Source organism: Fundulus heteroclitus, chromosome 9 (genome assembly GCF_011125445.2).
Source record: "Fundulus heteroclitus isolate FHET01 chromosome 9, MU-UCD_Fhet_4.1, whole genome shotgun sequence".
NCBI lineage: Eukaryota > Metazoa > Chordata > Actinopteri > Cyprinodontiformes > Fundulidae > Fundulus > Fundulus heteroclitus.
In genome coordinates this window covers 18,751,528-18,765,208 of record NC_046369.1, presented here as the reverse complement: position 1 = coordinate 18,765,208, position 13,681 = coordinate 18,751,528, and the positions used below count along the sequence as shown (strand labels likewise).

Here is a 13,681-nt window from a genome sequence, read left to right as displayed (position 1 = left end):
AATGCTCTATTCCTCGGGCCACTCTTATTCAACATCTATATGATCCTGCTGGTTCAGAATATGGAGTGCTACAGCATCTCCCTACGATATCTGTGCTGATGGCATAGAAATGTATTTGTATGCCACCACTTGATCATAGTCCCCTACAGTCTTCTCTAAGCCCCAGTCGGTCGAGGCAGATGACCGTTCACACTGAGCCCGGTTCTACTGGAGGTTTTTTCCTCCCCGTTAATGGGGAGTTTTTCTTTCCACTGTCGCTTCATGCTTGCTCAGTATAAGGGATTGCTGCAAAGCCATGGACATTGCAGACGACTCTCCCTGTAGCTCCACGCTTCATGAGGAGTAAATGCTGCTTGTCGGGACTTTGATGCAATCAACTAGGTTTCCTTATATAGGACATTTTTTGACCAATCTGTATAATCTGATTGAATTTGAATTTGACTTTGCAAAGTGCCTTAAGATGACATGTTTCATGAATTTGCACTATATAAATAAGATTGAATACAGTCACTGAGCCACTGTGTCCAAAACATCCTTGAGTGTCCAGGTCAGAATTTCCTCCAGCTTAATGCAGAACAAACAGGAATCCTGTGACGTCAGGAACCCAAATCCAATTTCACTGCATGGGGCAGATGACGGGAGAGCAGGCAAAAAACCTAGACGTCTTCATGGTCTAACGCCTGAGTTTCAACAACAAAGCTCAAGTCCGTTTATTTTACCAATGTATATTTAAGCCCACTACCATCTCAAACAGAATAAAGTTTTTTTTTGTTTGTTTTTTAAACAGGGAACAGAGAATCTGCTGCCTGCTATTAATTTCAGTATGTTAATGTATTGGATTACCCGCTGTATGAAAGGTACGTACAAGTAAAGCTGTCTTGACTTTAGTCTTACAACTTTGAAAAAAAAATAATAATAATCATCACGTGTGACACTGCAGATTCAAAAGAAAATGAGCCACGCGTCAACAAATGTGGAGTTTATTAAATTATCCAAACATCATAAAGTAAACAGTGCCACTGGATATACTGTACGGCGTTAACGTACTGTGAAGCCATATTTGGATGAACGGCTACATTACAAAAGTCACCTTAAAATAATCCCCATCAGCAAAAAAAAGAAAAAAAACTAATGAAAACTACAGAAATGGCACAAATCTTTTTGCAAAAAACGCAGCAGAGAGAAAAAAAACAAGTGAAGAACATGTTTTAGGTAAATGGAAAAAAATAAAAAGAATAAAACCTGCAAATGTACCATTGTACAATCTAAAACAACTACATGTTGACGTTTCGCCCACATGCTGAATGTGAAACCTGTTTTTTGTAACAAATCGAACAAGGAGTCTAAAACAGACTGAGCAGAGGGAGAGTTGAAAACAACATAAGGGGGAAAAAACAAAAACAAAAGAGAAATATATAACCAGGCAGGCGCAAGAAACAGAGAAGTGGCACAAACTTCACAGAACGTGAGGACACAATTATAAACCGACCACAGCTGAGCGAGACAAAAACCTCATCAGTCTTCAGCTGATGATGAGCAGCGGAAAGGCAGGACTTGCATAGAGATTTTTAGCAATATTTCCTGCTGCATAGACGAGAAACACAGCAGCAGTTTAGTGAGAGGCTGAGGTCGGATTGTGAGTTAAGATTTTTCCAGAGAGGTTTAGGCACAGCGTTGTTAAAGAGGAGCACAGTGGAAATTGAGATTTATCCTGTAAATTGAGTCTTAGTCCAAATAGTGTTTCATCTGTAATGAGGATTATCAGAGGAAAAACTCCACTGCCCATTTAGCGTTTTGTTTTTTTGTTGCCATTCCATCATATTCTAGCTAGCAGTTTTGGTTGTTTTATGTCAAACAAATTTCTTACAAAACACCAATTTAACATTGGTTGTTTGGTGTCTACCAATATGTTCAGAATTACATGTATAGCCAGACTTGACTTTTGGAGGACAACATAAACTTTATAACCCACAGAGGTCATCTTTGGGGGGAAAAAATGCTGAAAGTGCATCACTGTAGTTTTTCCCAAAGCTTTCAGCTTCTGATCCCCAAAACTAACCAAGACATGTGACCAGTTTATTGGTGGAGTATCCATTCATCACTAGCATGTCAAATAAAGACAATCAGCACCCAATATACAGTCTTTATCCATTTTTATCTCCCATCATTTTTGGATTTTACTTCTGAACGGGATCTCAAGACGTCCCCCCTCCTGATTTTTGACTCCAGCTTTAGAGACCACTGAGTTACTGCACACAGCATGTCAATGGACAATAAAAAGGCCAACACTTTGTAACATTGCATTGTCTTTTGCTAAGATGCATCCAACAAAACCAGCTTCTATTCCAGTCAAACTTATGGGCAAAAATAGGCATGGGCCAGTACGAGATGACGTACTGCCGGTATAATAACCTTGAGTTAAAATACCACAGTTTTATTGTGTTTAAAAACAACAAAGATATAATGTATAATGCAATATAATTGCTTTTCTTGAACATAAATTGCCGCTGCAAACATAAATTACATAGATTAATAGCTAAATTATTTATTTTTACTGCCCTTTTGATGCATAGCGAACTATGAAACAAAGGACAATTAAATTTACTCAGTTTCCAAGTGCTTATGGCACAAAATGTTATGCCTTCTTGCTGTTCTGCTCTTTTAGAGTCTCTCAAGTATTTCAAGCTGACATTAGTTGATTAATAAGAGTAATGGGCACTTTATTTTCTTTTTCACACCACAGCTGAATGTAGAAGAGCTGAGCAGTGTGCAGCAACAAGTGGGGGAGGGGTAACCAGCTGTTCTCAGTACAGTCTGATCCCTTTCTATTCGATCGCATTGAAATGACTAAACAGTTTTCAAACAAATTTTCTTTTAAACCTCCGTATATTTACCACTAACTGGTTCAAGCTAAACTATAAAATTAAAAGATGATCTGAGCACCAGTTCTGAGATGATTTTGACAGCAACAAACAGTAAAAGTCTACAACTCCATGCATCTTGCATATTGGAAACATTCCAATTAGATTCTAAAGACTAATCAGCTGAATTATTCCTGTAGGTTTGTGGAAAATGAGGTTTCGGTTTGCAGTGAGCACCATTAAATTTTACATTCGGCAACGGACAAGCAGCGGGGGAGATACAGATACAGATCAGTGTGCAGCCTTCACCTCCAGTTTAGTTGCAGTGCGTGTTGCTCCAGACAAGTGTTCAAATGTATCAATGCGACAAGAGTCCTAAAAAGTTTTAACAAGTCAGTGAAAACATAAATTTTTCCTTTTTGGGGTCACAGTCTGAATCTGTCGGCGTGATAAAGGAACCAAACTGCTGCAGGTGCAGCTGAGTTCAAATTTGCAAAGGAAGCAAATAATTTGCAATTTGAGCAAAAAAACTGCTTAAAAAGTTCAGGACCAAAAACTTTTGTACAAGTTATAGGTGCAGCACTGATTTAGCATTCATTTAAATAAGCCTCTACATGCTCCAATCGGGCATTCATTAAATACTAATGTGGTTTAAGTAATAATTTAACTTAAGATATCACATTCACTTGTATATTTTTGTTACTCCACCTCTTCTGCATCAAATGCAGAATATAACACATTTTTTTGTTTGTTTGAAAGTGCTTTTAGCAAAACAAATGGATCAAGTTTTGGTAGGTCAGTCAGCGCAGAGAGAAGCGGAGACGTCTTTGTCAAAGTGAAAAACACAGATTGTTCTCTCATCTCTGGGGCAGTGTTCAGCTGTAATCCAGCAACTAATACCGTATATTTACAGTCTAGGTAACATTTATTATTTCAACCTTCCCGGCACTTTCCTACATTTGGAAGAATTTTCTTGGCATTCAAAGTTACCCCACAAGGAAAAACATTCATTGTAAGCCATCGACAACAGACCCATCAGGTTTCTTTTGTTGCAGGTTCTGAGCATTTCTGGGCTGGTAGTGTTGCGCTGCCATCTAAGCACACATTTATAAAATGTAGCACTCTGAAAGTGCGGCACAGCAGCTGAAGGCAGAGAGGAGGAACAACCTGATCTGATATGTCGCATCATTTTGTTTCCAGAAAAGTAGAAATTGCACGCGTCCCTGTGTACCTACACAATTTTTCCCCTCTTTTCCTCTTTCTCTCTCTCAACATAAACAATGAAATATACATTTAAAGCATAAACACAACAAATGCGCACACAAAAAAAAGCACATCGCTTTCCTTTTAGGACCAGTATTCCTGGTTACTCCTGTGTGAGATGACGATAAGGCAAGAAGCTGGTCTGTGAGGTTTCTTCCATCGTTTCCGCTGCGGCTGATGTTTCAGGTGTCTGCCAGTTTTTCTGGGTACAAGACTGAAGTTATTTAAAGATTCGCAGGAAGGAGGGAGGCAGTGGTTTTAACTGCTCGAGAGGCGACGGTAAAAGTAGATGTAGCCCAAGTCTTTTGGAGGCCTCTCTGACAAACACACCTTGTGGTCGTTGTAGATCACCCACCTGAATCAAGAGGCAACGTGTGAAAAAGGATTCTAATCTGCTCCGAGGTTTCTATTTTTATCTAAAAATTATATTTTAAATAAACTAATTTTGAACACATTTTAGTGCCATGAATGAAACAAGAGCAAATGGGATGAAACACACTTGTGTGGCTAAAGGAGAAGTGTGGATATTGTCCACTTAGTTCACGACTTAATGTATTTGCGACAGGCTGCAACTCACCTTCCCTCTTTTTTGATGTGACAGACATAATGTCCAGACATTGTGGAGGCTCCCATGTGGCTGATGAAGGCAAACAGCTCATATCCTTAAGGGAAGAAAAGCCACAAACATGATGAGAGACAAACTAACACAGAACTGTTGCATAATTTAAACAAGCAAAGGCATTTCGAGGGTTTTTAATGTCAGCTTTACTTTTACATGCTCGGCTCTCCTGTTTAGCACTTTGCCGCAAAGCTTTTGGGGAAATATACACTGCATTACACGAAAATGCAGAAAATCTCTGTCCAATCTGGGCGAGTCTTCTTTTCTTGTAGGAATAGTTGCCAAAGATGCTTAAAAAGTCCAAGTCTGATGACCTTATGTAACTTCCCAGATAGACAACAGATTAAAAAAAGATCAGAGGCAGCCACAGTAAGCATGGAGCACTTACGTCCTGGTCCATCTTTGACTCTGGGGCCTGACATGTCTCTGTCTGGAGACAGCGTGGAGTCGCTGTGCGAGTTGAGGTTGGAAAAGGTGTTGTCGTTGGACTGCGAGTCCGCCATGTCTGAGAGGGCGTCGCTCTCCTCCTCCGCTGGATGGGTGAAGATCCAGTCGAGGGCTCGTTCCAGGTTGTTGTTCTGCAAGATTGCAAGAGGATGCCAAGCTAAAAGATATTTCTTGCAGTATAATTATGTAGGGTTGCCACATGTACGCGACACTAGAAACATTAACAGTAGTTTGGAGAAGTATTAACACCACTTAGACTCTTCATATTTTGTCACAAAACCAGGATTTCATTTGTGATAGATCAGCACAAAGTAGTACATAATTGTAAAGTTGAAAAAAAAATGTGTGGGTTTATTACTTATTTACAAATCACCATTGGAAAAGTGTGGCTTGCACCCTTAATCAGCAATTTGCAGAAGCGCCTTTCACTTTAATTACAGTTGCAAGTATTCTGGTGCAATTTTCTACCGGATATGCCCTTGCAAAAAAAGCTTCAGTATCCGAACATCAATTTCAAAATCCTGGCACAGATCAACAGCTGCATTTAGATCTGAACTTTGACTAGGCCACTCTAAACCAGCTAAATGCTCTGGTCTAAACTTGTCCTCTGTAGCTCTGGGCTGCACGTTTAGGGTTGTCGTCCTACAGAAAGGGTTTCATTCCAGGACTGTTGTGTATTTATCGGCATCACATTTCCCAACAGCTGTTACGAGTTTCCCTTTTCCTGGTGAAGAAATACATTCACACTCACACCATCATTCGTTGTTCGAATCGAGTCTTGAGGGCGATAGATTTCCACTAAATGTAACGTTTTGCAAGCACAACAAAAAAAAGGTCCTATTTTGGGCTCGCCTTGAAAGAGCACCTTCTTCCACATCTTTACTGTGTCTCCTGCATATCTTGTCTCATACAGCTAATGGGACTTTTTATAGGTTTCTTTCAACAGGGGCTTTTTTTTCCTCGACACTTTTTCACAAAGGCCAGATTTGTGGCGTGGATAACTAATAGTTGTCCTATCAGAATCAGACATACTTTAATAATCCAAGAGGGAAATTACTTTTGTTACATGTTCCAGAATACACACATTGTTATATATATATATATATATATTTACAACATTCCACACAAGGTAATATGATAGTGACTTGTGCAAGAAATCAGCACCTGAGCTCCGAATCTCTGCAGCTGCTGCAGAGGTAACGCTGTCTGCTTCTGCCCTGCTCTGTAGAGTAATGTTTGCAACAGCGCCGTCCTCTATTGTCAAATGAAGGGCTTAAATGGCAGGTTAGGATGTGAAATGTTCAACGTTCTGCATTTGCTTTATAACCTCACCCTGCTTTCAACTTCTCTACACCTTTCTCCTTGGCATGTCTGGTTGTTCTTTGGTCCTCATGGTGCTGTTGGTTACCTAATGTTGTCTAAAAAAAAACTCTGAAGGACCTTCGGTTGACAATTGCTTGCACGTGATTTTATTTAGGTTTATTCGAGTAAAAGAGGCAGGTTAAAAAAATGAATGCCACACTCTGGGAAAACCATCGGTCACTATTCTTACACAGTGTTAGCCTAGCACATAAAACATCAGTTAAAACACATACCACAATTGTGGCTGTAAAGTGACGAAATTAGGAAAAATTCAAAGGAGTGTGATTACTTTGACAAACCGCTGCAATCTTAGCACATACTACTGATAACAGGATTAGAAATGTTTGCTGTTCTAGTGTTGCTGCTGTGTTGTTTGCCCCATGACGAACATGAGAAATTAGCAATCTTTCACCGGAGAGGCAGGAGGCTTCCAGCTGTGATAAACCTTCCCTGAAGACGTTTGTTTTGAATCCGGAGCAGAGGTGTGACTGGTGGAGAATGGGAGTCTGGGGAACGTATGGGGAGGCGAGGGGGGGGGGGTGGCTGATGGCATCTGTTTTTATCCCTCGGAGAGGTCATTGGGGTCAGATAAACATCCCTCATGCTAAATACGGTCTGACAATAAACCAGCGGTGAGTCCCCCTCTCCGATTCACACCTCCCCTCCTTCGGGAGGAACAAGCATTCTTTGTTTTTTCCGCCACTTCAACAACCACAGCAGCAGCAACAGCGTGGCTGCCAGTGAGCACTGTGGCTTTACTAATGATGCACAAGAAAGCCCGGTATCTATTTTTGCTTCCTGCCAGCCGTCTGCTCGGTTATTTTTTGCTGAGAGGGGCAGTTTGAAATATGAAACGTGAAACGTGAGAATCGGAGGCCATTTCGAGGCTGGAGGAGCTAATAAATGTGCAGGATGTGCATTCTTCGACTCATTAAAGAAGTAAAAACCTTTTCTTTTTCTTTTTTTTTTGCACAATTAGTGTTTTTTTGTTGTTGTTTTTTTTTTTTGTAACCAGTCGTCTGATTTTTCCATGTGTTCCTGAGACATGTGCCGTTTCTCAACCAGATGGTCTGTATTACACGGAGGTGAGGGGAGGAGGCATTTGTGTGTTGCTGGGACTATTTGTAAACACCCCGCGGAGCAGACATCTTTAATCACTGACATGCAGGACCGAATAAACCTGAACTTTGGAAAGTGAACAAGTAGGGCAGCCAGAGCCTTTTATGGCTTACAGAGTCTGCTCTTCATCGCCTTGCTCGGTCGTTGCCCTCTTTTCAAAAGCCACTTCACTTCCTGCCCTCCTCCTGCTTTTCTCGTCTTTAACCTGAGCTCCAGTTTCCTTGAAGTTTTGCTTTTAGCCCTCCATTTGTTAGAGACACTCAACGCACTGTGTAGGTGGCTCTTAGTCCACATCCTTTGTCTTGCTCGGGCCTGACTGTCTCCGCTTTCTTTTGACAGTCTGTACGAGAGGCAGCTGAAGGACCATCTACCCGAGACTTCTCCTCTTTGAGCAGGTCAGACGTGACGGCCGTCTCCGCCCACGCTGAGGCGGCTCAGCTCTGCATGCGTTCAGCCAAAATTACTCACTTATCGCATTACACCGCAGAGATGTGCAAAGCTGGTAGTCATGCCTCAAAAGTCTCGCAGCTGTAATTGCCGTGGGTTAAAAGTGGCTCTACAAAGTATTGACAAATGGATATGCAGGCAACACTTTTCCGATTTTTATGAGTAAAAATATTTGATAACCATGTATGCTTTTTCATCAAGTTCACAATTACGCAGAATGTGGTCCATCATATGAAATTCTAATAAAATACGTTGAGGTTTGTGGGTGTTAACGTGAGAAAATATGAGTCTAAGGGGTGCAAACATTTTTCTGAAGACACTGAATTCCCATATTTCTACTTTTCCCTTCCAGGGGTTGCCACAGCAAGTCGTTAGTCCCCATCTAACTCCATCGTCTGCATCTTCTTCTCTCACACCAGCTATCCTGGTGTTCTCTTTCACTCCATCCATAAATCTCCTCTTTGGTCTTCCTCTATGCCTCCTGCCAAGAGGTTCCTGCCTCAGCATCCTTCTGCTATTCATCGTCTAAACATGTCTAAAACATCTCAGCCTGGCTTTCTCAGACTTTATCTCTAAAACATCTAACATGAGCTGTCCCTCTGATGAACTCGTTCTTGATCCTATCCTATCTATTCCCAAAGAGAACCTCAACATCTTCGTCTCTAGTACCCTACAGCTCTGCCTCCGGTCTCCTCCTCAACAACACCGCAGGTCTCACCACTGTCTTGTACACCTTTTCTTTCATTCTCACCAATTCTCTTTTATCACACAACACACCTGCCATGTCCCCACCTCTTCCAACCTGCTTGGACACATTTTTTCACCGCTTTTCCAAACTCGGTGTTGCTGTGATTTCTTGACCATAAATACAAAAAATCTTCCACCTGCTATATCTCTGCTCCTCGTTCACACACATGCATTCTGTCTTGCTATGGCTAACCTTCATTCCCTCTTCTTTCCTGGGCAAACCTTAATCTCTAGATTTTCCTCCACCTGTTCCCTGCTTTCACCACAGATCACAATGTCATCTGTCAAACATCATGGTCCTCTATTCACATCTAATTGCTACAAAACTGTTGCTGAGAATGTTACATTAGCCTTTATGATGCATGTTCACAAGCAATATTAATCCAATATCCCAAAAGGAGAAGCACATTATCTTAGTCAAGGAGGTGCAAAAGAAGGTAATGAACACAGTCAGCAGATCACCAACCGTGGCTTTGAGTGCGCGGATGCTGTGATTGCGAGGAAAGCCCATTGATGTAAGGATGGCGACGCTCTCCTCGGGGGGTGAGTTGTCCAGTGGAGTCGCCCCCATGGGGCTGTCACTGGTGGAGGGGAGAGGCTCCAACATTGAGGGCAGAGTGAGAGGTTCGGCAAAGTCTGCAAGAACATTGAGAAAAGGCATTTTGAAATAGTAAGGATTTATTAGTACTGGGAAGATAAAAATTACATTTCAAGTCCTTGACCGTAGCCAGAGAAGTCCCACGGACACTTTAATTACCAAACAGAGGAATGAAAGACAGACATAAGGAAGAAAAATATATGCTGAACTCAACCAGTGCAAAACTGCAGAGCTCAAAACAAGTCTAGACATTAAAGGCATACTATGCAACATTTTTCAGTTAATTAATGTGTTCCATACCATTTTGGATGATTAAATGAGTCATTTCAGGTCGAACTAAGGTTTTCTCGGCCGCCCTGGTGGTCTGTGGGGGAAATACCGTACTTGCAATTGCAGGAGCCCTTGGCCCGCACACACAGGCTCCGTAGTCTCGTGTGCATCGCGAGAGTCGGTCTTGCTTTACGGCGAGAACTGCTATACGCCCCCAGTGAAAGGCAGGCTCGTTGCTAGATTTGTGCAGTTATTATGGCGGAACCAGCGAGAAAACAGCGAAAGCCCATGTTGGAGCAGGCAAGAAAGAGGAAAATGTCTCTGGACAGAGAGAGGAGTCGTACACGGGTGAACATCGGGCAAGCTTTTTCTGAATGGCGAGAGCTAAAAGAAAAAGAAGGCTGCAAGGCTGACGCGGACCTCGCGTTTCTGCTGATGTGATTGTAAGTAACATTGTAGGGTTTCCCTCACGCTACCACCTGGCCAACATTCCAAAAAAAAAAAAAAAAAAAAACTAACTCCATATGCACGCAAAGCTTGTCTCCCCCCCGCTCCACTCATCCGGTAAGCAAATTCCTAGGACAAACACTGCATTGGAATGGTTTCTCTCTCTGTGTGTGCATGTTCATACTTTCACTGTGTTAGTAGACATGGTGATTCGTTGCGTTCGCCTGTCTGCTAAACTCAAAACAACCGCGCCTGGCTTGACGGAGAAACCAGTAGAACAGCTGAGCATATTTACGACAGTGCACTTTTACTTTCGCCCTCTGGGGGAATCCTCGCTGGAAAATCAATCCCGGTTGCATAGTATACCTTTAAGAAGACAATTCATCTGAGACTTAATGGTCGGTTTTTCTGTTAACAAACCTCATTGTGTTTGAGAAAAATCAGAGCTTTTAATTTTTCAAGAATTAGTGCAAAAGTGTTTTTATAGATGTGTAAAAGTTACACCTTTTTAAAAGAAAATGCATTGTCACCTCAATATCAACCAGTGCAATATCAGTACAGAAACAGACTTTGTGAAGAAAATAGCATACAAGTCCTTGGTATCTTTGCCTAAATTGTAGATGTCCAACCAGAAGGACTTTCCCTGCCCCAGAAGCCTAAATCTTATTTCGGTGAAGTTTTGAAGGGAGACATAGGGGCAAATTCACAAAGCTCCGCCTCTGTGTCGCTGTTAGTGACCGTCAACCTGTCCAGAGTACACCCTGCCTCTCGTCCAAATGCCACTGGGGATAGGCACCAGTCCCCCCACAACCCTGCAAGGTTAAGTGGGTATAGATATTGGAAGGATGGGGATTGCAGGTTGCACATTTTCCTAATGTTCTGCATCCGTGTACGGTACCAATCATCCTTTTCTGCCTCTGTGACCCTTTGGTTGTTGTGTCTGTGTGTTGCTTGGAAACCAATCAAGATCACAGTAATGTTTTTTTGTTATGAAATTACTTATGAGGTAAGAGGGAGATTCAACCCACTTGGAATAATGTGGTAACACCATTTCAGATTTAACCCTGAAAGATGTAGTTATAATAGCTGCTTGTTTAGGTCTCCTTAACCAAATCAAATTGGACAACAATTTCCTTCAACCAAGGAACAAGGACACTTCTATATCAGATAGTCTTGCACTGGTACTAAAGAGAGCCTCTATTATAGCCATTGGCATAAATGAAAATGCATAGCACTTATCTCACACTGCCGTTTTCCATCTTGGCCTTTTAGTCTTGCATCCTCATCACTAATAATCAAGCTGTTTGTTTTGTTTTTTTTAATCACATGAAAATGCCCGTCTTCGAGATGTTATCATCAGAGCTGGGTCAATAAACCATACTTCAATGGCTCATTGTAGGCATGTTTCTACATTTACTGAAAAGACATTAGTTTGGAAATACATTAAATCTAAGAGATTGACCTTGACTGCATGCAGCTCTAATAAAAAGGAGAATTGTGTGGTTCTATTAAAACCAACACCGAGGCATTGAAAACAGTCAACTAGTAGCTGAAGTGTGAACAAAAAGAGCACATTAGTTGTTTTTATTCCCAAAATTACATCTGCAGAGAGACTTTTTTTTACTGATAAGTAGTGCTGATAAGTTTACTGATAAGTGGAAACACGATGTGCCCATTTTACTGGTTTTCTCTACATCATGTGGCTACAATGAAGTCTAATAAACTCTACTGTATAAAAATAATTATTGAGTTCATACTGTATTCATACTGTAGACAAGTTTATGTTGCTCTTAACTTGCTTAGCTAGCTGTGTTCACCCCTCAGATAACTTTTCTGTAAAACCAGAAAACAATAGATGTGTGCAGTTTTATTCAAAAACAAAAACTAAAAAAGTGTTTAAAAGTGGAAGTAAATATCCTTACTGGTATAACCTCTGTATGCTATAAAGACAAAAGAATTGGGAAAGCCGCACATTCTAATTCATAGCAAACATAAAGAAAAATATGCAACAGCTATCATAAATCTACCAAAAATTAAAAAAATATGAGCATTTTTCTTTACATACTACTTTCTAAACAGAATAAAGCTTGAAGATTTAACATTACAATATTTCAGTCCTAAATAAGAGTCACTTATTTGCTACGGGTTTATTTCACAGAATTAATGACGTCTCTGACTGAACTCCACACTGCTATGATTTCCAACACGACCCTTTTCGTTTATTGACTCAATTACACAGAACCAGAGTCACGTATGTTATGACTGTTTTATAAGGTGGTTCTCTATTATGCCGCTACACCTAATAGTGAAAAATACTGTCATATTTAATAAATTAGCTTATGCATTTTGATCAGGCATGCTTGTCAGATTAGAAGTACCTTTTTAAAACAACAACCATAAAAGGTGTTACACGTTCTTTTCACGAAGTACACATTTCAGTATTGTGTCAGTCTGAATCAATGCCCTAATCTCAAATGTCATGTTTTCATTAGCTGTGAGCAGATAATCTTCATAATTATAAGAAATAAAGGCTTGGAAACATCCGTCTGTGTGTAATTAATTTATATAATGTGCTTCACATTGGGAATTGAGTTACTGAAATAAATGAACCTTTCAGTAATGTTCTGAGTTATTGAGTTGGCTTCTATATGCCTTGTAGAAATATATTTTATACCAAAAAACAGTGATATGGGTTGCAATCTAAGGCTGTTATTATTTTCAACCGACCTGTAAATGCACCACAAACCATCTGTGCAGATGGCATTATCATAATACTCCTGACACCATATCATTTGGATTCCACATTATGCTGGATATGGATGAATTATGTGCATCAACAGGCTCCGTTTGTGGCTGAGAAAGGGTACATGTGAATGTTCCTACACATCTACAATAAATCTGCACAAACTGTTGCGCTTCCTACTAATCTATGCAAATTAATTGGTGAAAATAAAAACGAATGCAGTTAATTCTCTTGTTAAATTACAATGTAATGAGTATGAAGAAACTTGCAAAAAGACATGCAACTTTCTTGTGCCGATACGTTTCAAGGAACCTGAAACTCTCCGGGAAGGAGAAATTATATGGTGGGGGGAGGGAGGCAAATCAAAGAGAAGAAAGCTGAGCAAGAATAAGACTTTATGAGGCACACTTGAACAGCCAATTTTGCTTATATTACCGTGTCTGAATGCAGCCATTTTGCAGATGCATTAGTCCCATTTAAAGACTAACCAGCAGGAGGCTGCTCTAATTTCCATCCACTGTACAGAGACTCTGCATCTAGCAAGGGAAATATAAAATGACACGAGTCGACGCCTGAGGGAATACTCCAATGCTGAGCAGCTCTGATACTCCGGGTCGACTTCCACAAAGTTTTTGGTGAGGATCAGTAATATACAGACATGCACAGATAAATAGATGCAGTCCAGGAAGGGAGAGAGTGTGGCACCAGCAATAACAGCGGCGGGTTTCTATATATACAGACTAGAAGAACTAACATTA

At 40.8% G+C, this 13,681-nt stretch overlaps 1 protein-coding gene across 3 annotated transcripts in view; it reads right to left on the bottom strand.

Moving 5' to 3' along the window:
* Window positions 1-964: 964 nt before the first annotated feature.
* usp13 (ubiquitin specific peptidase 13) overlaps window positions 965-13,681 on the bottom strand; it is a 45,032-nt gene continuing 32,315 nt past the window's right edge. For all 3 annotated transcript variants that reach the window (XM_012877878.3, XM_012877879.3, XM_012877877.3), the window contains exons 18-21: window positions 9,332-9,501; window positions 5,132-5,321; window positions 4,702-4,786; window positions 965-4,479 (exon numbers count right to left, since the gene is read on the bottom strand). In XM_012877878.3, coding sequence (XP_012733332.2) covers window positions 4,383-4,479; window positions 4,702-4,786; window positions 5,132-5,321; window positions 9,332-9,501 — 542 coding nt within the window. In that variant the 3' untranslated portion in view covers window positions 965-4,382. The remainder of the gene's footprint in view (window positions 4,480-4,701; window positions 4,787-5,131; window positions 5,322-9,331; window positions 9,502-13,681) is intronic.